At 56.1% G+C, this 21047-nt stretch overlaps 2 protein-coding genes across 2 annotated transcripts; both read left to right on the top strand.

Moving 5' to 3' along the window:
- The first annotated feature begins 117 nt into the window (after positions 1 to 117).
- Positions 118 to 8915, top strand: PXMP4 (peroxisomal membrane protein 4). Its single transcript, XM_030288857.4, has 4 exons — positions 118 to 293; positions 1562 to 1624; positions 2166 to 2352; positions 4000 to 8915. Exons 1-4 carry the CDS (start codon positions 163 to 165, stop codon positions 4261 to 4263), a joined length of 645 nt encoding a protein of 214 aa, XP_030144717.3. The 5' UTR covers positions 118 to 162; the 3' UTR covers positions 4264 to 8915.
- A 5409-nt stretch (positions 8916 to 14324) lies between these two features.
- Positions 14325 to 18052, top strand: E2F1 (E2F transcription factor 1). The gene is made up of 7 exons (XM_030288858.4): positions 14325 to 14712; positions 15318 to 15408; positions 15993 to 16212; positions 16527 to 16679; positions 16795 to 16909; positions 17016 to 17220; positions 17462 to 18052. Exons 1-7 carry the CDS (start codon positions 14521 to 14523, stop codon positions 17716 to 17718), a joined length of 1233 nt encoding a protein of 410 aa, XP_030144718.1. The 5' UTR covers positions 14325 to 14520; the 3' UTR covers positions 17719 to 18052.
- The last annotated feature ends 2995 nt before the right edge of the window (positions 18053 to 21047 follow it).

The raw sequence follows: 21047 nt of genomic DNA on the forward strand, positions 1-21047 counted from the left end.
GACGCCTCGCTCGGCCCCCATTGGCCGCAAGACAGACATCCGCGCCAATCAGAAGGTGCAGTGCTGCCGCTTATTGGACGAGAGTTGTGATTGACAGCAGTGAGGGCCTATGGGAGCGGCTGGCGGGGTGGCGCCCCCGGAAGCGGCGTGCGGCGGGGCGCCATGGCCGGCGGGGCCATGGCGGGTGGTGGGGATGCGCTCCGCGCCCTGCTCCGCGCCGCCAACGCGCTCCTGCGGCAGCGCCGCTACCGAGCCGCGCTCGCCGTCATCAAAGGCTTCCGCAACGGCGCCGTGTGAGTGCCGGCCGCGGGCGGCGGGGCCGCGGGCCCTCCCGTTGGGTGCCATGGCCGGCGGTGCTGTGGTGGGGGTGCGGGGAGGCGGTTCCGCTCCCTCACCTGCAGTAGGGTGCTCTGAGCCGGGTTTGGGGTGCTGTGAGCCGGGTTTGGGGGGCTCTGAGCCGGGTTTAGGGGCTCTGAGCCGGGTTTAGGGGCTCTGAGCCGGGTTTGGGGTGCTGTGAGCCGGGTTTGGGGTGCTGTGAGCCGGGTTTGGGGGGCTCTGAGCCGGGTTTGGGGGGCTCTGAGCGGGGTTTGGGGGGCTCTGAGCGGGGTTTGGGGGGCTCTGAGCGGGGTTTGGGGTGCTGTGAGCCGGGTTTGGGGTGCTCTGAGCCGGGTTTGGGGTGCTCTGAGCCGGGTTTGGGGGGCTCTGAGCGGGGTGTGGGGTGCTCTGAGCGGGGTTTGGGGGCTCTGAGCCGGGTTTGAGGTGCTGTGAGCCGGGTTTGAGGTGCTGTGAGCGGGGTCTGGGGGGCTCTGAGCGGGGTTTGGGGGCTCTGAGCCGGGTTTGGGGGGCTCTGAGCGGGGTTTGGGGGGCTCTGAGCGGGGTTTGGGGGGCTCTGAGCGGGGTTTGGGGGCTCTGAGACGGGTTTGGGGGCTCTGAGCGGGGTTTGGGGGCTCTGAACCGGGTTTGGGGGCTCTGAGCCGGGTTTTGGGGCTCTGAGCAGGGTTTGGGGGCTCTGAGCCGGGTTTGGGGTGCTCTGAGCCGGGTTTGGGGGGCTGTGAGCCGGGTTTGGGGGGCTGTGAGCCGGGTTTGGGGGGCTGTGAGCGGGGTTTGGGGGGCTCTGAGCGGGGTTTGGGGGGCTCTGAGCGGGGTTTGGGGGGCTCTGAGCAGGGTTTGGGGGGCTCTGAGCCGGGTTTGGGGTGCTCTGAGCGGGGTTTGGGGGGCTCTGAGCGGGGTTTGGGGGGCTCTGAGCGGGGTTTGGGGGGCTCTGAGCGGGGTTTGGGGGGCTCTGAGCGGGGTTTGGGGGGCTCTGAGCGGGGTTTGGGGTGCTCTGAGCGAGTTTTGGGGTCCCCTTCGGGCCTGGCTCGCTGAGGTGCGTGTGCTTTTCTCTCTCCAGCTGGTCTCCAGCCAGTTTGCTGTTGCTGGGCTGGCTTAAAAGTAATAGAAACTTGACTAAATAACCTTTTTCAGCTGTTAGTAGAAGGGAAATACAATCATTTATTTTTATATTTATATATATAAAATATATAAAATATTTTATATTTTATATATCTGTCCACCTTTACAGTTATGGAGCCAAAATCCGTGCCCCACACGCCCTGGTGATGACTTTCCTGTTCAAGAGTGGAAGGTACAAATGCTAAATCTATATTTTTGTGCTGCTGCTTAGAATGTTTTCATCCCAGCTGCCTGTTTTCTGTGTTTCTAGGGAGTTTAAAGAGCAGAAGGATGTGTGAGCCATGGTTGTACCTTGTCCTGATACTGAAACACACACAAATATATAGTTGAGGGATTTAATCACTAATGAAATGGTTAATGAGGACAGAGGGGGAATTAGCAGATGCTGACAGCAATGTTCTGTCCTGTGTTGAAATATGGGCACCCAGGCTATAGCAGTGCACCTTGTGCCTTTCCCTGAGTTCCAGAGGTTTGCATTTAGCAATAGAAAGATTTTAAAAGGGCTGTTTGAGTAGTGAGAAAAGTAAACACAGTCCACAGTCTGGGTAGGGCTGTGCTCTGATGAGTGAGCCAGAGCTGAGGGAATTTCTCCTTCTTCCCAAGACATTCCTGGGGTGCCCGAGCCATGGTGGAGGTCGGGGTGCAGTGCCCAGGCTGAGTGAGTGCAGGATCTTGCCTTTTCACCCTGGTAATTGTCTGTTTCTTCCCCTCAGTTTAAGGGAGAAGCTGAAATCCATTGCCCAGGCCACGTACACTCACTCCCGGAACCTGGCCTATTTTGTCTTCACCTACAAGGGGCTGCTGGCAGCGCAGGGGAAAAAAACCCCATTTCATTCTTTCCTTGCAGCCTGCATTGGGGGCTGGCTGGTGTTTGGTGACAACAATCCCGTCAACAGCCAGGTAAAGGCACTTGCTGAAAGTTTCTGTGGCCAGGAAGAGCAGCAGGTGTGCCAGGAAGTGGTTGGTGGCGCCTGTTTCTGGTGGTTCTGACCACAGAGTGTTGCTCTTTTATCATGTTCTCTGCACAAGTTGCTGTTTTGACTGCTCTGCACTCAAGTCCCAGGTGTGGCTGTGTGTCTCCATGAGCAGTGTGGGCAGCTGGAGTGCTGGGAGCCCAGATTTGCCTCCAGAGCTGCACTGAGTTTGTAGGAAGGCAGGTAACCCAAAGCTGTGGGGTTGTCCCACCTGTCACCTGAGCTGTGGTCACTACCTGTGTGTTCCTGGTCCGGCCTTCACAGGGTTAAACTCTTCCCCTGAAGTGTTGTGAGTGTAGAACTTGATCAGTTAGAGCTGCACTGAACTAAACTGGCTGAACTGGTGAAAGCTGCCCAGGGGTGTTTGATTTAAAGCTGGTTGTTAACCCACAGTCACAAACCAAGGAGTAAAACACAGAGCTTCAGATTAATCCAAAATGCTCACCTTAAGCCAGGACTGGTGTTAGGCTGTGTCCAGACTCCTGAGCTCCCACCTGCTTGGCAGGACTGCTCTGGGTCTGCTCCATCAGCACCAGCTCAGGTGCCATGAGCTGGGCAAAGACAGAAGTTGTGCAACTGCACAGCAGTGTTGCATGAAATGCAGCCTGGTGATTGCCAAATCAGAGCAGCAGGCCTTGGAGGGAACACAAAGAGCCGTGGTTTGGTGTCGGAACTCAAAATGTCCCTCAGACATTTTTGGATGTTCCAGGTCCAGGTCAGAAGCATTTGAGACCCTGGCAGGCAGCTGGAAACAGCTGTGATTTTGGGTTTGAGCCATGGAATGAGTTACCAACCTGGCAGGAAGAACAAGAAGTCACAAAAGTTTAGATATTATAGTAGAAGTAGTCACAAAGTAGAGGGAAGAATTTCTGAGTGCTGTACAGGGGGGTTTGGTTGTGTACATGGGGGTCAGAGGTTTTAAGATGGAGGGATTTGGGCCTGCCCTGTCCTCCCTCTTTCTCCTTCCTTACCTCCATGTTCTTGGTGATGTTGGCACTCACAGATTGGTTTAGAGTAGAAAAGCACCATTTAATACAGGTAATAGGCATTGGGGACAAACTGTAACCATGTAACACGTAATGTACCATATAAAAGATAGAAAAGCACCATTTAATATAGGTAATAGGCATTGGGGACAAACTGTACCCATGTAACATGTAATGTCCCATATAAAAGACAGCAGCAGCCCTGGGCAGAGGGGGAGAGAAGAAGCAGTCGGGAGTCAGAGAGGATGTCAGGGTGTGTGTGTGCCTCTGCCTGAGCTGTGAGCAAACCACTGCAGCTCCAGAAGAAAATCTTTTAGATAACTTGCAATAATCTGCCTTGAGACCGAACAACAGAGACTGCTGAGCCTTTCTTTGGAAGCACGGGCTGGAGGAGGGACTTTTCCACCACACGGAGCCACCCTCGACCTAGGGTGAGCTTTGGCAGTTTGGCAGGGTGCTAACAGGGGAAATGACAGCCTGTTTGCTTTGAAGTGGGGACTTGTTGCCACCCCTGGTGGCTGGGCTGTCCCTTGTGAGCCCCTGGAGCTGGCTGTGCTCAGGCTGCTCTCTGCTTTCTCCTCCTGCAGATCATCATGTACCTGCTGTCCCGCATCCTGTTCGGCTTGGCGCGCCTGGCTGTGGACAAGGGCTACATCCCACAGCCCAGGCAGGATCCCTTCCCTCTGCTGGCTGCCCTGGTGTGGGGCACAGTCCTGTGGCTCTTCGAATACCACAGGGAGACTCTGCAGCCCTCCCTGCAGTCCTCCATGACCTACCTGTACCAGGACAGTGAGGTGTGGCATGACGTGTCTGACTTCCTCATTTACAACAAAAGGACTGACAGCAAGTAGGTGCTTCACTCTAAAACACCTTGGAATGGGATGGGAGCTCCCAGCAGCTGAGGGAACAGGTTATTCTGTTTCTCTTGACCTGTGATTTTTTTAAAGTAACATCTGCCAAGCAGAGGTAGCTCTTGTCTCCAGGCCAGAATGTTCTGATCAGTCTTTTGGCTCCTTTTAGAGCAAGCACACACCCCACAGAAACTTGTTGCAGTCTTTTTTAAGAGGCCTTATTTTCCCAACAAATGTGGCATTGGAGTTTGTTCTTTAAAAACTAAATGTATTTATAATATGACAGCCTGACACTAAGTGGAGAGTATGAAAACACGTTCTAGGGCTCATCTGAATGTTTACAAGTGTTTGTTTTTTTTTTTCTGTGCTGCTGTGCTCACTGTGGTGTGCTCAGGGGTAAATGGAGTGGGGGACCTGCTGTAGGTCATTTCTTCATTGCTGTGGATGGCTGGGAATCCTGTTTAAACTATTACAGAGACAGTTGTATGCTCCTTGAGAGAGTTCCTCTGCAGTTTTCCCTCAGGGAGACAATAAAATGTGTGAGAATAGAACTGTTAGAATTGTCTTGTACAAGCCTGGTAAATCAGGCTTGGAAAGACTGTTTTTACTTGGTTTCTTTCCTGCACTTGGTCTGAATCTGAGCCTCTGCAAAGTGCACTAATGAATACCCTGTAATTATTTTAAACTTGTTTGTAAAGCTTTTAAAAGCTGCTTGATCTAAATACCAAAAACAGTTACACAACTTGAGCTCCTCTATCACCAGGCCTCAGATCTCATGCTGGGGACTTGGTGTGTCCAAGGGAGCAACATTTCCCAAGCACTTTTATTTTGGTGGAGAATGACAAGGCTTTCTCTGAGGTCCAGAATCTGCCCTCCACAGCAGGGAATGTGTTGGCTATAATCAGATTGGAATCTGATTTTGTACCTGTAGTTTGTGCTTAATTTAATGGATTAATTTATCAATTATCTTCCTCTCAAAAACACTCTGCTGAGTCCCAGGGTATGGTAGCAAGCCCTGGGCTGTGGCAGAAGATTGACTAGAGAGCTGAGGAAGCACAAAAACTGGTTTAATTAATCAATTAATAAATTCAAACTCCTCATAGTGCAAAGCACTCACGTGCCATACAACACTACACAGTTCATTCAATGATGTGGATGGAAAGAATTCCTGCCACACTGGTTTGATGTGGTGATATTTCCAAGAGAATCATTAAGCCCTTTTGACTCACTTGGGACTGTTTGGTTCACTTTCCCTGTATCCACCTGCTTTTCCCTGACCTGCTCTTGGCATTTCATAATCCTGCTAATGCTCTCTTTATCATCTTTTGAACTCTTTACCCTCCAAGCTCTGGCAATTTCTCCTATTCAATGGTACAGCTGAAACAGTACATTTAACTTCAGGGAGATTCTGAGTAGAAAGCAATTCTCAATTTCTTCTTAAGTAATTTTTCCTTGTCCTCCTAAACTCCTTTATTACTGTTGCATATATTCAGAGTGCTGCTTTGCTCTTTATTTTTCCACTTCTCTTTTCCATGCAAATCCATGATGTACATGGTGCCCAAAAACCAAGATACTACTTTGTCATAATAACTCTATAATCCCTTCAACTTCTAATTCAATGCTGTTACAGTCTGGACTGAATAATTGAATTGGAACAGCCATCAGACCCCATGAAAACTGTAAAATTAGGAATTTGGTTTCTTTCTTTTGGTTAAATATTTTTCTCTGTATAGAGAAGCATAAAGGTTCAATACAGAAAAACTGCTGAAGCTGCAGGTGAGGTCTGATTCCTTTATAAAAAACATCTTTCTTTCCACCACTGTTGGGTATTTGAAGCATTACAGTTTTTCTGTCAGAAGCCTCAGTATTGTTCCAACCAAGAGCATTGGTATTCTACTAAAATTGCTGAATTCCAGCAAGCTTTGATGGGATTTCAGAAAGCTGACAGCTGTGGCTTGGGAATTGCTCCCTAAAACTATTTAACTCTCAAATCCTTGACCATGTGTAATTATTGCAGCAAAAGAAGCTGTGGGCTGGTTCTGTGAGCTGGGTGTCTCTGAGAAGGTTTTGATTTGTTAAATTTGTGGCTGGTATTTCTTTCTCTGAGAAGGGCTTGTGGTTCCTCTGCTGGGCATTGTACCACTGATGCTGCTGGTGAAGCAGAGAAGGACAAGTGCCTTTCCTGACCTTTTCACGCTGCTCTCTGTCTTCTCTAAAAATAAATCCCAGCCAAAAAACAGCGTCTGCAATCAGCCTGGCAGCAGTGACCATGACTTCTCCTTGGGTCAAAACCCCCTTTTTCTCTTGGGAATCTCTCCCTTGCTAAGGAAACCATGCCTGAGCCTGCAGCCATCTGCAGAGGAGCTGCAGGAGGCAGCTGCCATGCCTGGAAAAGCCCAGCTCCTCCCGGGAGCACAACCCTGGGGCTTTGCTGGCCGTTGCTTTTCCTGCTGTGCCGGGCCAGGGTGTTAAGCTGCAAGTCACTGCTTTCCCCAGGGAAGTAATTGGGACAGCTCCTTAATGACCTGGGCCCCCATGGCTGTTCCTGGGACCAGATAGCTGGGGATGAGCCCCTTCTGCTGCCAAGGTGTTGGAACAATGCAGGCGTGTAGTAGGGAACTGAACTAGAAGTAATTTGTCTGAGTCAGACTTTTGGGATATGTAAGTGACACTCCCTGCCCTCCCCCAGGGCATTGTGTGGGGAATGGAGTGCCCTGTTTGGGTTCCCTTTTTATTAGCATTAAAAGCAAAAGAAATAAAGAGACAGTTGGGAAGCCACCTGCGAATGGCCAAGTGCTTCAGGATCACAAAGAAAGGGACGTTTTCTCCCCCCAGTCCCAAATGGGTTTGAATTTTAAGATGAGCATGGGGTTGTTTGTCTAGCAACTTTATTTTACCCTGTTATTTCTTCCATGACACCTGACTGATGCTGAGTGTCTCTAAAGAGGAGCAGAGTGTCTCAGTCTTAGCTCAGTTTGTCAAAAGTGAGGAACACTGGATAAAATTGAAGTGTTTAAAATGATGCTTCTCCCTCAGATTTTAAGACTCTCTTAGAGGCAGTTTTAAAGGTTAATGAATCAAACTGATCAAAAGTTTTTAGCAATCCTGAGCTTTTCAAGCAGACTGACTATCCTGGGCTATTAATCATTCATTTTATGAAGGAACAAAGCAGGCTCAGGGTTATTTACTGCTGCTGCCTGCTGCCCTGGCATACCCACTGTGCTTCCCTTCCTTCCCTTTGGAGGACAGCTTGTGTGCTGGGGCTGGCTCTGGGGATGGCTGGAGAACCCTTTCCGGGACAATTGCATTATTCAACAAAGGTGAAAATGAGACAGCTGCCTGACATTTGTGTTAGGAAGGTTTTCTGGGCTGTGCTTGATGCTGGCAGTGAAGGAGAGGGTATTTCTGAGAGTAAAACCTGTGTTTGGCCACTCAGTGCTGCAGAGGAGGGCTCGAGGAGGCTGGGGCTGCTGGGAGGTGTGACCCTGTGTCTGTAACGGGACAGTGCATTTGTCCTGGCCACCACCCCTGTGTCTGTGCAACAGCCAGAGAACTGCCCCTGTGCAGGGCAATTGTCAGAGAATTGTGGGATGCTTCAAGTTAGATGGGACCTTAAACACCATCCCACCATCCCATTCCTCTATCCCAGGAGGCTCCAAGCCCCATCCAGCCTGGCCTTGGACACTGCCAGGGATCCAGGGGCAGCCACAGCTCCTCTGGGCACCTGTGCCAGGGTGGAGAGGGTGCAGAGAAGCTTTGATATTGATGCTGTGAGACTTTCTACCCTGCTGGAGTAGGTCAAACTCCGCTTTACACCCAGCTGGGTGTGAGTGGAAGGGCAGAGATGATCCCTGGCTGCTATAAATGACCCAAAGCCAGGCCCCCATTTGCAAGATGAGCTCTGCAGCCAGCAGGGAGCTGCCATGGCTGCCTGGTGCTGCTGGAGCAACCAGAACCCTGTGCAGATCCCTCACCCCAGAGAAGCTGCTGGGGCTCCAACTCGTTTTCCTGCATCAGCACAAAGGTGACCTTTGGGTAATACCCCAAGCTGTGTGCTGCTCCCTATTTGTCAGGCTGTGTTTGTCTCTCTGGCTCGTGCCAGCCTGAAGCAGAATGTGTTTTCTGATGCTGCTTTTGAAACCAAACAGATAAGGGAGGAGGGAAAATAAGGCGTCATGTCTGTCTGCCACTGTTAATATTTTTGGGGTGTTAATCTTGAGTTTTCAACCTGTGTGTTCCTACCAGATTGGTGGAGGAGGTAACTTTTTTTTTTACTTAGAAGAATTTTTGTGTTTCTGGTGATGAGGAGGGAGAAAAACAAACTAAAAGCTCTATAATGCAGGTATTATTACCTCTGCTTTTGAGATATATTTTATATTCATAATTGCTGTGTAATCCAGGCCCTGATTTTCTGACAGCATAGAATAAACTAAAGAACATAAACTCAGGTAACTTATGTGACACTGATCAGAATGCTTGTAGAAGTATCTCGGATTTTGGGTTTTAAACAATAAAAAGAGAGGACGGGGTTGTTGATATGGCTCTCTCCACTATGCATCACCTTCCTGTGGTCATTATTTCTGTATAATCACTCTTTGAATATTACAGTACTGTGCTTTATCTACAAATAAAAATCCTAATTTTTGGTCTTTTTTTTACTGTCATCATTTCTAAGCTAAAATGTATGAAGCAATGCTTGATTATTGCATGTCTGTAGTCCTGGATGTAGAGAAGCCATGCACAAACAAGCTGCAGTTTTGGCATGGTTTGGGCTTTGGTGTTACCAGCTTGGAAACAACAGCCAGTGCTGCTTTGACCCCACCATCAGATTTAATTCCTGCAGGGTTAAGGATGCCAGCTGCAGAAACAAATTGGGATGGCTGACACCCCTTGTTTTGTTTTGTTTTGTTTTTTTTTTTAATATGACAAATACAGAAAATAGGGATGTCTATGGATGGTTTTGCTGCCTTTTCCAAGTTGAAAGTTCAGAGGGAATATGCTGTAGAGGTGACTGCTGGGGTGGTGAGGTTGAAGCAACTGCTGAGTGTCTGTAAAACCAGACCTCCAGCTTTGTAGCTGTTGGAATGCTGGAGTGTCCAGCTGGGCCCATGAGAAGCCAAATTAATGCCTCCAAACTGATGCCAGTGCTACCTTCAGATGGGTTTTTCCTCCTCACAGAGCATCATACTCTGTCTGAGCCCTTGTTCTACTCCAGGTGAAGCTCTGGGGGACCTGTAGGCTTTCTGACAAAAGTAAGTGTTCAACACTTTTGGGTTCTCAGTGCCAGTGACCACATGGTGGGAAGTGAACCTGGACTTGGCTAAGCAGAGGTAGAAGCTAGAGCCTGGCATATTCCCAAATCACTCCTCGAGAAGCCCCAGGCTCCCCAGAAACACTTCAGCCTCTGTTCTTCTCTGGGGTTTGAGTGAAGGAAACGGAAGAGCCCTGTGGCGTGGAGTGGCTTTCAGTGTTTGTGGGGTTTTGGCTGGGTGTGAGAGCAGAGCAGAGGGCAGCAGGCTCTGTGCTCGTCACTTCCCCTGAGAGACACTCTGCATGGTGTGAGCTTTAAAAACAGAGAGGAGGAGATGGCACTGCTGGCTCTGGTGTGCCCAGCATCCAAAAGAGGAGCTGACCCGGTGTCCTGTGACAAGGGCTGTGTCTTCTGTAAGAGATGCAAGAGAACGAGCACTGCCTGGCTTTTGGGACTGGGATCTGAGAGGAGACACCTAAACCAGGGCTGCCCCCTTCTGCCACAAGCCAGCTTTAGACACTGTACACTCTAGAAAATGGCTTTGGTTTGCACAGAACAGCAGTGACGGCTCAGGTGGCAGAGGTGAGGGACTGTAGGGTCAGGGCAGCAGAACTGGGGGGGCTCTGGGCTTTCCCCAGCTGCGTGTCCCCATCACAGGCAGATTGTGCCACACTGCCAACTCACCATCTTGTGAACAAAGCAGGGAACTGGGAACAGGGACATTGGCAGGAGACCCCAGGGCTGTGCAGGCAGGGCTGTGCAGGCAGGGATGTGCACACAGGGATGTGCAGGCAGGGCTGTGCAGGCAGGGATGTGCAGACAGGGATGTGCAGACAGGGATGTTCAGGCAGGGATGTGCAGGGAGGGATGTGCAGGCAGGGATGTGCAGACAGGGATGTTCAGGCAGGGATGTGCAGGGAGGGATGTGCAGGTAGGGCTGTGCAGGTAGGGCTGTGCAGGCAGGGCTGTGCAGGCAGGGATGTGCAGGCAGGGATGTTCAGGCAGGGATGTTCAGGCAGGGATGTGCAGACAGGGATGTGCAGTATGGGATGTGCAGATGGAGATGTGCAGGCAGGGATGCACAGACAGGGATGTTCAGGCTGGGCTTTATCAGGAGCAGCACCTGCCGCACGGATAATCTTGGGAGCACGTCCGCACTCCTCAGCGGGGCTGCCGAGGGGGGCTGCAGTTGTGCAGGAGACAGAATTCATCTGCTTCCCCTCACCCAATGCCAGAAAGGCCCTGCCCGCCCTTCTCCCACCAGCGTTCCCCTTTCATTTGTCTCCACAGCCGCCCCTTTTCGCGCCGCCGGCGCTGAAAGCCTCGCAGAAGTGGCAGAGCCTGCTCCCCCCGAAATGCTCCTGCATGAATGAGGGGGGTGAAGGCCGCCTTTGTGAGCTGAGCAGGAGCAGCTGGTGCAGCAGCTGTGTCCCAAACCCTGCCTCATCCCAGGAATCGCCGGGCTGAGGCTCCCCAGGGATGGGGAGAGCACCGCCCGCCTGCTGGGGTTGCCTTTTCCCCCTTCCCCAGATGGAAGAAGCATTAACTGTGTGCAAACATCTGGTTTAACTGTTGCTTATGCTCCCTAGTAATGATGATATTGCAGTGGAAGGGCTCTGGAGAGTGGGGCCCGGAATATTAGAAGGGCCAAGTGTTAATTAACTGTATTAATTTCCTTTAAGCAAGGCAGCGTTTCTGTTTGCTGTCTGCTGATGAAGAAATGAGGCACAGCGAGTTTATTGGATTGGTCACGGACATGCACCATGTTACTGCTGTATTTAAGGATGGAGGGATCCAGGGAAATCACAGCCCTGCTCCACACTGGCCACCCCCAGGGGAATTGCAGCCACTGCCAAAGTATCCAGCATAAAATCCTTTAAAGCCAGAAACCTGTTAGGGCAGCACAGGGGCATTGCATGTCAGGATCTGCTCCACAGCAAAGGAGTTAACTCATCCCTGCAAATGCCTCCTGCATCCCACGCACTGCTGGGAAAACAGCCCTTCTCCTGCACTGCTGGGAAAACAGCCCTTCTCCTGCACTGCTGGAAAAACAGCCCTTCTCCTGCATTGCTGGGAAAACAGCCCTTCTCCTGCACTGCTGGGAAAACAGCCCTTCTCCTGCACTGCTGGGAAAACAGCCCTTCTCCTGCACTGCTGGGAAAACAGCCCTTCTCCTGCATCCCGGGCAGGTCAGGGTTGGCAGCAGGAGCCAGCACAGGCTCACAGCCCTGCCTGGCAGCAGCAGCGGGCTGGGGGTCACTGTGCTCGACCACCAACCCCCAGGGGCATGTGGGGGGCAAAGGGGGATCAAACCCTGGGCTTGACTCATGGGGGGGTTTGGGTGCTTGGATCAGACCCCTCTACAAACTTTCCTCATGAGCTTCCCCACGTCTGGGCCCTGCAAAAGGCCTAATCTTTAAATGCTTTTTTTTTTGTTTTTCTTTTTTTTTTTTTACCTTTTATTATCAGGATGCACTTTTTTTCCTTTTTAATTTTGCCTCCTCATGCAGCAGGAGGTTATCAGCGTCCTGCAGACAGGAGATACTGGTGCTGGGAGCCGCCTGTCCCGTGTCTCGTGGGTGGAGTCTCATCTTTCTCAGCATATGGGGCCACTCCCGGCTCCATGTGTCCCTGTGTGTGGGAATCCAGGGCTTCCCTCTGGCTGCCCTGGAAGGTCTGGGACCCTGGCAGGGGTCAGGAACCCCCCTGGACAGAGCCCCCAGAGACACTGTCTGTGATCTCTGTCCATGGGAAAGAGTTTTCAATCTTACAGGATGAATTACAAGCTTTGAGGGTTTTGATAAGAGTAATAATTAAGTGTGACACGGGTGCAAAGGTAAAATTTTAGATTTCTAGATTAGGGGTTCAGAGGGGACAAGATGGAGGAATTGGGTGTGTCTTGTCCTTTTCCTCCTTCTTCATGCCCTCCGTGTTTCACTGTGGTGTTGGCATTTTTCCATTGGTTTAGGCTGGGGACACACTTTTCAACGTAGATGATAGATATTGGTACATGACTGTAAATATAGTACACGTAGTTTCTGGTATATAATGTTTGTAACATCCCACTGAGGGCAGAGCCCCACACGCTGCCCTGCAGGACAGAGCTGCGGCAGGGCAGCAGAACATGTTAGAGATAAACAGAATAAACAACCTTGAAACAGCACAGACAAATTATGGCTTCTTCTTTGGCTGCGGGGCAGAAAGACAGAGACTTTCTACAATCTGGGAATCACCAATACCCACAGATTCCGACACCTGTGTCCCTGCCTCTCCCCAGCCACACGCTCCCACGGCCGCAGATAGCGCCTGGCACGGTCAAGTGCAGGTTGTGCTCCCGGCAGAGCTTTTCCTCTGCCCTCTGAGGGGTTATCAGGCGGTCCTGAAGGAGCTGCCGAGATCCGCAGCTGTTTGGAAACACAGAACGCCGCGAATCACCGGCCACACGGATGGAGCAGATTGCAGCATCCTCCCGTGTGCTCTGGAACCGGAGCAGCGGCAGAGCTCGGAGCCTCCAGACTTGTCCGACAGCCTCATCCGTGGTCTGGGGGTGCTTTGAAGGAGGGAGGGGACAGCCCTGAGCTGAGCCCTTCATCGCTCCGGCACTTCCAGACACGAATCCTGCCGCGCCCCGCAGTACACGGAGCCACTGATGTCCCCACAGCGGGGCATTGCTGCGGGGGCAGGGCCAGGCTGGGCTGGCTGTCACCCCGGGCAAGGGGGACACACGCAGAGCCCAAAGCCGCCCTCTTCGCCACCAGTGACACCCGTGGGTGGGCGGAGTCCGCAGGGCAGGGCAGCGAGCTGAACTTTGCTCGTGGGTGTGTGCCCCGTCCTCCCGCGCCATCCGGAGCGGGGAGCGCAGCACCCCAGTGGGGCTGAGCCCGGGCCGGGACCGCTCTGCCCGAGCCCTGAAACCCCCACGCGTGGGAACACCGGGAGCGGGGCCGGCTCCGAGCCAGGAATCCGCGGCGGCACACAAGAGGGGGACACCCTCTTGTCAAACAGGGACACGGGAGGGGACATCCCGAGGGGGACACGGGGGACACAAAGAGGGACACGGGAGGGGACATCCCGAGCGGGACACGGGAGACACAAAGAGGGACACGGGAGGGGACACCCCCGATGGGGATATGGAGGGTACAAACAGAGACACGGGAGGGGACACCCACCCCCGAGGGGGACACAAACGGGGACACGGGAGGGGACACCCCCGAGGGGGATAAAAACAGGGACACGGGAGGGGACACCCCGAGGGGGACACAAAGAGGGACACGGGAGGGGACACCCCCGAGGGGGACACAAAGAGGGACACGGGAGGGGACACCCCGAGGGGGACACAAAGAGGGACACGGGAGGGGACACGGGAGGGGACACCCCGAGGGGGACACAAAGAGGGACACGGGAGGGGACACCCCCGAGGGGGACACAAAGAGGGACACGGGAGGGGACACATAGAGGGGGACACAAAGAGGGACAGGGGAGGGGACACCCCCGAGGGGCACACAAAGAGGGACACGGGAGGGGACACCCCAAGGGGGACACAAAGAGGGACACGGGAGGGGACACCCCGAGGGGGACACACGCAGCGCGCGCCGCACCCACGCTGCGCCCCCGCCGCGTCCCCGAGCCGCGCTCCCATTGGCCGCCGCCCCGGCGCGGCGCCGCTGATTGGCCGCCTGTCAGCGCGGCCCCCGCCCGCCAATGGCCGCGCGGCACCGCCCGCCGCCCCGCGCGCCGCGGCCAATGGCAGCGCGCCCTCTCCTCCCCGCCGAGGCAGGCGCAGCCAATGGGCGGGCGGCGGGGCGGCTCGCGCCGCTTTTCGCGGCAAAAAGGATTTGGCGCGCAAAGGCGCGCGGGGCCGGCGCGCCGAACAATCCGGCGGCGGCCGCACCGGAGCGGAGCCGGAGCCGGAACCGGAGCGCAGCGGCCCCGCGCCCGCCATGGGCCGCGCCCCTGTCCGCGCCCTGCCCGCCGCGCCGCCCGCGGCACCGGCTGCCATGTGAGCCATGGCGGCGGCGGGCGGCGCGGCGGGGCTGGCAGCGCTGCTGGGCAGCGCCTCCCCGCACCTCCTGATCGTCTCCGCCGCCGAGGAGCCCGCGGGCGGCGGCCACCCCGATACCGACCTCCTGCTCTTCGCCACGCCGCAGCCCGCCCGCCCCGGCGCCGCGCCCAGACGGCCCGCGCTGGGCCGCCCGCCGGTAACCCCCGCGAGTGGGATGGGGAGCGGGCGGGGGCCGGGCGGGGGCTCCGGGGACCGGCGGGCCCAGGGCTGTGTTCTGAGCTGTGCAGTATTGGGCCTCGAACCGGCCGTGTACCGACCGGGCTACACCGAGGCGGGCTGTACAATGGGCCCGGCTGCATACCGGGCCGTGCCGTAGCGAGCAGGGCTGTACAGCGAGCCGTGCTGTACACCGGACAGGGCTCCGTACCGGGCCGGACCGTATTTCACCCTGCTGTGCCCCGTGCTGTGCCATATGCCGTGCCCCGCTCCGTGCCAGCCCGTGCCCGGTGGCCCGGCTGTGCCAGGCTGTACGGCCGGGCCGTGCCACGCAGCACCTGCCGGGCCGGCCCTGCCCCGCCGCCGCTCCGGAAGCCGCAGGCCCCGGTACCGGGCCGTGCTTGGCCTCCCCAGCCACGGCCCCCGCGGCTGGGACAGCCCCCGTGCCCGGCAGAGTGTGTGACAGCTCTCACCAACCCCTTCCTGCCGGGATCCGGGGGCTCTGAACCCCACTGTGCTGTGGGGGCTCCTCACAGAAACCCTTCAGGGCAGTGGGTGTCCCTGTGCTGACCCCGTCCCTTGCAGGTGAAGAGGAAGCTGAACTTGGAGACAGATCACCAGTACATAGCGGAGAGTTTGCCAGTGAGCCGGGGCAAGGCCAGGAACCCCGCTAAAGGTATGGGCTCCGCTCCCCCTGCCCCCTTGCCAGCCCAGCTCAGAGCAGAGCTCCAGCAGCCCCACTCTGCTCCCCCAGGCTCATCCTGGTAGCTCCTTCCAAGCCCTTTGTGTCGGTGTGGATGGGTTGTCCCCGGTGTGGATGGGCTGTCCCCGGTGTGGATGGGCTGTCCCCGGGGCTGACCTGCCTCTGTCCACCCTCCATGCTCACTGCTGTGCCCTGTGCTGGTGGCATGGCTGTCCTGCCCCTCTGCCGGGCACCCCTCTGGCTCTGTCCCTCCCTGTGGGATGGAGCTGTAGGTGCCAGCATGGTGTCAGTGCTGTTATCTCCCCCCAAGCCCAGCCTGGCACTCAGTGTCTCAGTCACAGCTGTGGTCACAACGGAGCACAGGTGTCACAGCTTGTGCCAGGTGCTGCAACATCCTACAGGGGATTTGGGCAGCCCACCCCATTGCCCTGAGAAAACAGATTGGGTTTGGGGTGCCAGTCCTGGTCACTAGTCCACAAGCCACCTGCAAGCATGGCAGGAGTTTTGTGACCTTTCAGCTTCAGCTCTGGATGACACTTGTCCTCCACGTCTGGCAGGGGCAAAGTCTCCTGGAGAGAAGTCCCGCTATGAAACCTCCCTGAACCTCACCACCAAGCGCTTCCTGGAGCTGCTGAGCCAGTCTCCAGATGGTGTGGTGGACCTCAACTGGGCGGCTGACGTGCTGAAGGTGCAGAAGAGGCGCATCTACGACATCACCAATGTCCTGGAGGGCATACAGCTCATCACCAAGAAGTCCAAGAACCACATCCAGTGGCTGTATGTCCCTGGCTCATGGGGCTGTGCCTGGCTGTTCCTGGGCTGGGGGAGCTGTCTGGGTGGAGGAGGGTCTTACCTGGGTGGAGAATTTCAGGGCAGGGTCACCAGAGCTGCTGCTGCAGGCTAAGTGGTGGCTCCCTGTGGGGACAGCTGTGCTCAATGGCAGGACGGGAGGGCTGCATCCAGCCTTGGGGAGCAAAATCCCTGCAGGGCTGGTTCCCTGCCCGGGGGTGGGATGTGGCCTGGCCTGGGTGGGGCACGGGAAGCTGTGGGAGCTGTGGGAGCTGGCTCCTGATGGACACGGTGCTCCCCAGGGGCAGCCAGGCCACGGTGGGAGCGCCAGGCCGGCACCGGCTGCTGGAGAAGGAGCTGCGGGAGCTGCAGGCGGCCGAGCGGCAGCTGGATGACCTCATCCAGATGTGCACGGTGCAGCTGCGCCTGCTCACCGAGGACCCCGCCAACCAGCAATATCCTTTGGTTCTGGGTGGGGCTGGCTGGGTGGGGCTGTGGTTGAGCCGCGGTGGCACAGGCAGGGAGTTTCTCAGCCCACATCCCCGTTGTCCCTTCCTTGACCTGCCCCACCGCAGCCTATGTCACCTGCCAGGACCTCCGCAGCATTGTGGACCCCGCGGAGCAAATGGTGATGGTTATCAAAGCCCCCCCAGAGACCCAGCTGCAGGTCTCAGACCCAGCAGAGGTGAGTTGGGGTCACGCTCTGCTCCTGCTGTGCCCTCCCTGAACAGCCCTGGGTGTTCCCTGGGTGTCCTTGTGCCGCCTTGTCTCACTCCTGTCCCCTTCCCCAGGCGTTCCAGGTCTCCCTGCGAAGCACTCAGGGCCCCATCGATGTGTTCCTCTGCCCCGAGGACAGCTCCGGGGTCTGCAGCCCCGTCAAGAGCCCCTTCAAAGCCCCTGCAGAGGACTCTTCTCCCAGCCATTCCCAGCCCAGGGCCTCCCTGCTCCTGCATCCTGCCCAGGATGTGAACATGCCACTGCTGCCTGGAGAGCAAGGTGGGGCTGGGGACATAAGGGAGCTGGGGACACGAGGGGCCTGGGGACACGAGGGAGCTGGTGGGATGTCACAGTGGCTCTCATCAGCCCCTCTGCTGTTGGCACAAGGAGCTGCCATGCTGCTCAGGCACCCCAACAAGGCAGGGAGGTGGGAAGGCAGCTGCTCCATAGGCAAGAAAGCTTTTTTTGGGGTTTCTTTGGAGACTATGATGGGATTTACAGCTGCTTCCCATCCCCACAGAAGCGCTGCTGCCAGGGCCGAGCGCAGTGCCCAGCAAGAGCCCGGAGGAGGAGGAGGAGGTGAGCCTGTCCCCACTGGCCTCCATGGACATGCTGCTGGAGCAGAGCAGGGAGGACTTGGCGGGTTTCTTGGCCGATGAGTTCATCAACCTGTCGCCGCCGCAGGCGCAGGACTATCACTTCGGCCTGGAGGAGGGCGAGGGCATCAGTGAGCTCTTCGACTGCAACTTTGGGGACTTCACCCCCTTGGACTTCTGAGGCTGTGCCCGCCCGGTGCCTGGGGGAGCTGCCAGGGGAGGGGCAGCCCTGGCAGGGTGGGCAGGGCAGCCCCTCCGGCTCCAGCGCCCGCTGTTCCTCCCCCATCCCTTTTTGCAATATTTTCTCGTTATCCCTCCAGCCCGGCGGGGGCCGGTGGCATCCTCAGCTCCAGCCCCACAAGGAGGATGCCAGGGTGGGGTTCCCATCTCTGGGGACCTCCCCCCCATAGGGCCCTGATCAGGGGCAACTGCCCAGGGCAGAGCCGCTGCCCCCCGGGAGTCCGTTCCAGAGCTTTAAGCAGTCCTGTGTATAGATTAATGATTTGATTAATTTATTATTGTCCCCTGGGGACAGCGTTTCATTTCCACGGGGGTTTGGGGGGCCTGTACAGCAGAGTGGGGGTGCTGAGAGTTTTTGTTGTGCTGGGAGGGGGTGGTGGAGATGTGGGGGGTGCTGGGTTAGTGCTGTGCCCCTGCGTGGGGGCTGCCCACAGCCTGGCTGAGCGTGGGGTATTTATTTATTATTTATGGCGTGTGGAGCTCTCCCAGGACATGGAGGGAGCAGGAGGACAGTGCTGGTGAGACACAGAGGGTGCCACCAGAGTCTCACCAGCACATCCTGCCTTTGCTTGTGTCCAGAGCGGGGCTGGCAAGGCCACGGCTGTGGCAGGTGGCTGCGGGGTCGGGGCTGGATGGGGCTGGGACGGTGTGTGTGTGTGTGTGTGTGTGTGTGTGTGTGTGTGTGTGTGTGTGTGTGTGTGTGTGTGTGTGTGTGTGTGTGTACAAAGAGGTGTCCAGGGGGAGCGTCTCTGCAGGTGAGCACCCAATGCTGTCTCCAGGCTTTCCTGCCCCTCCCTGTGCAGCCCTTCAGCCTTTTGGCTCTGGTTCCCCATCCCCAGGCCACTGGGGCTGGGAGAAGAGGGGAGGGGGGTCCTGGGGTCCCCCTGGGCCGAGCTGGAGACGCACTTTCACTTTTACTGCCATTTAACAAGCTTGTGTTCTCTGAGCTTTGTGTTTAATAAAGGTTTCTACTGACTCTGCCCTCCGACTGTGCTCAGGTGCCTGGGGCTGTGAGGGGTGGTGTGGGGACTTCAGGTGAGAAATCGGGAGGTTTGGGGTTATTTTGTGGTCTGTTTTCCACTTGGAACTTGAAATCCATGACCAGGTGTGTCCGTACCTGAGGCTGCAATAGGTGCTTCAGTCCTTGGTCCCACACAGGGTGGGATCTGGGCCTGATGCTGCCCTCCCTGCTCCTCCAAAGCGGCTGTGCTGCAGGAGGATGGGCTGATGGGTTGGGATGGGGTTTGCTTTCCTTTCAGCAGTCCCTGTCCTCACTTGGTTCCTCTCCTGCCTGGTTCCCTCCCTGCCTTGCTGCTGGTTTTGGGGCAGCATTTTCCTGGCTGTGGCTGCAGCATGGGGCCAGTGTGAAGCCTCAAGGCACCTGCTGGTAGCAGTTCTGCCCCAAAGTTGGAGGTCCCTGTGCCAGCAGCAGCCCTGACCCTGGGTGCCCCAATTCCCTCTGCAGCACACCAGGACCGAGGGACACTGGGGACCCCCAGGGAGGCGTTCTTGGGGCTGCCAGGGGCTCCCCACAGCCAGGATGGGGCTTGGCAGGGCCATGGCCACTGCCCTAGTGGCAGCCAGGGCTGTGCTACTTCCTGCCTGTGTTTGTGCAATTTCTCCCCTCCTCCTGCCCAGCCTCCTGCCTGGTTTTCCTTTAAACAGCCTGATAAATATTTCACCCTGAGCATGCTGTGTAAACTCACCCTGCTCCTGCACGGGCAGGCAATGGGATGCCAGGCTCAGGACGGGCTGTGGGTGGGTGCTGGGTGGCACAGAGAGCCCATCACCATTGCCTGCATGCTTGTGCCTCTCTTCCCACCCCTGAGGCAGTCCCTGGCTGGCTGTGGATTGTTCCTACAGCTGGGCAGGTGTGGGGTGCCAAACCCCATGGTTCAGCTCTGCACACAATTCCCTCTCCCAGCTTTCCCAGCCCTCCAAAGCACGGCAGCAGGGCCAGCCCTGCCATCTCCAAACCAGTGCACACACGGGCTGGCATGGGTGACCCCTGTGCCTGGCTGGGAAGAGCTGGTGTTTGTCACGCTGCCACCCCTTCAGATGAGGCTTTTTCACACACAGTGGAACAGTATTGCTGCTGCTCTGACCCATGGGACTCCTGCCCCACAGAGCCAGGCCAGGAGGCAGGGACCAGGTGGGAGGGCACAGACCCAGGTGTGTCCTCCGTTGCAGGGCTTGTCCCCTGAGGGGGTGTCGGAATCTGTGGGTATTGGTGATCCCGAGATTGTAGAAAGTCTCTGTCTTTCTGCCCCGTTGCCAAAGAAGAAGCCATAATTGGTCTGTGCTGGTTTCAAGGTTGTTTATTCTGTTTATCTCTAACATGTTCTGCTGCCCTGCCGCAGCTCTGTCCTGCAGGGCAGCGTGTGGGGCTCTGCCCTCAGTGGGATGGTACAAACATTAAATACCACAAACTACCTGTGCTGGATTTACAATAACGTGCCAATATCTGTCACCTACGTTGGACAGTGTGTCCCCAGCCTGAACCAACAGAAAAATGCCAACACCACAGTGAAACATGGAGGGCATGAAGAAGGAGGAAAAGGACAAGACACACCCAATTCCTCCATCTTGTCCCCTCTGAACCCCAATCTAGAAACCTAAAATTTTACTTTTGCACCCGTGCCACACTTAATTATTACTTATATCAAACACTCAGAGCTTGTAATTCATCCTGTAAGATTGAAAACTCCTCTCCATGGACAGAGATCACAGCCAGTGTCTCTGGGGGCTCTGTCCAGGGGGGTTCCTGACCCCCTGCCAGGGTCCCAGACCTGCCAGGGCAGCCAGAGGGAAGCCCTGGATTCCCACAAGCGGGCAGGTGTGGAGGTTCTATGAGTTCCTGCAGGGTGCCCAGCCCAGCCATGTGCCAGCCTCTCCCCAGCCATCCCTCCTCCTCCGTGGTGATGCTGACCTGCAGCGCTCAAAGGGGAGAGACCCCGGCACGGGAAATGGTTTTTGTGGGAGCCAGGGGGCACAAGGAGAGGGGAGAGGACTTGCACTGACACCCTGAGCTCCACAGGGCTGTCCCCACAGCCAGCCAGCCCCAGCAGCAGCAGCACAGCCCAGCCCCGGGGGCTGCACCGCCCGCTCCCCATCAGCCACAGCACAAAAATAACCACTCTGCCTCCTGGGATGATTCACGGTGCGGCTGAAGGATTCCCTCTGCTCTTCGGATGCTGGAGAGGGAGCTGATGGTAGCTGCTTTGGAAGAGCACAGTGTTGGAAAGGATGGATAAATATAATTGCCTGGCA

This window comes from Taeniopygia guttata, chromosome 20, assembly GCF_048771995.1.
Source record: "Taeniopygia guttata chromosome 20, bTaeGut7.mat, whole genome shotgun sequence".
In the NCBI taxonomy this organism is placed as follows: domain Eukaryota; kingdom Metazoa; phylum Chordata; class Aves; order Passeriformes; family Estrildidae; genus Taeniopygia; species Taeniopygia guttata.

What these genes read in the sequence shown, in the direction of transcription:
- PXMP4 (XM_030288857.4), top strand. Translation starts at nt 163, where the DNA reads ATGGCCGGCGGGGCCATGGCGGGTGGTGGGGATGCGCTCCGCGCCCTG. An exon ending in GGCTTCCGCAACGGCGCCGT is followed by an intron (nt 294 to 1,561) that starts GTGAGTGCCGGC and finishes CCACCTTTACAG; the next exon opens with TTATGGAGCCAAAATCCGTG. An exon ending in TTCCTGTTCAAGAGTGGAAG is followed by an intron (nt 1,625 to 2,165) that starts GTACAAATGCTA and finishes TCTTCCCCTCAG; the next exon opens with TTTAAGGGAGAAGCTGAAAT.
- E2F1 (XM_030288858.4), top strand. Translation starts at nt 14,521, where the DNA reads ATGGCGGCGGCGGGCGGCGCGGCGGGGCTGGCAGCGCTGCTGGGCAGC. An exon ending in CCGCGCTGGGCCGCCCGCCG is followed by an intron (nt 14,713 to 15,317) that starts GTAACCCCCGCG and finishes CGTCCCTTGCAG; the next exon opens with GTGAAGAGGAAGCTGAACTT. An exon ending in ACTGCTGCCTGGAGAGCAAG is followed by an intron (nt 17,221 to 17,461) that starts GTGGGGCTGGGG and finishes CCATCCCCACAG; the next exon opens with AAGCGCTGCTGCCAGGGCCG.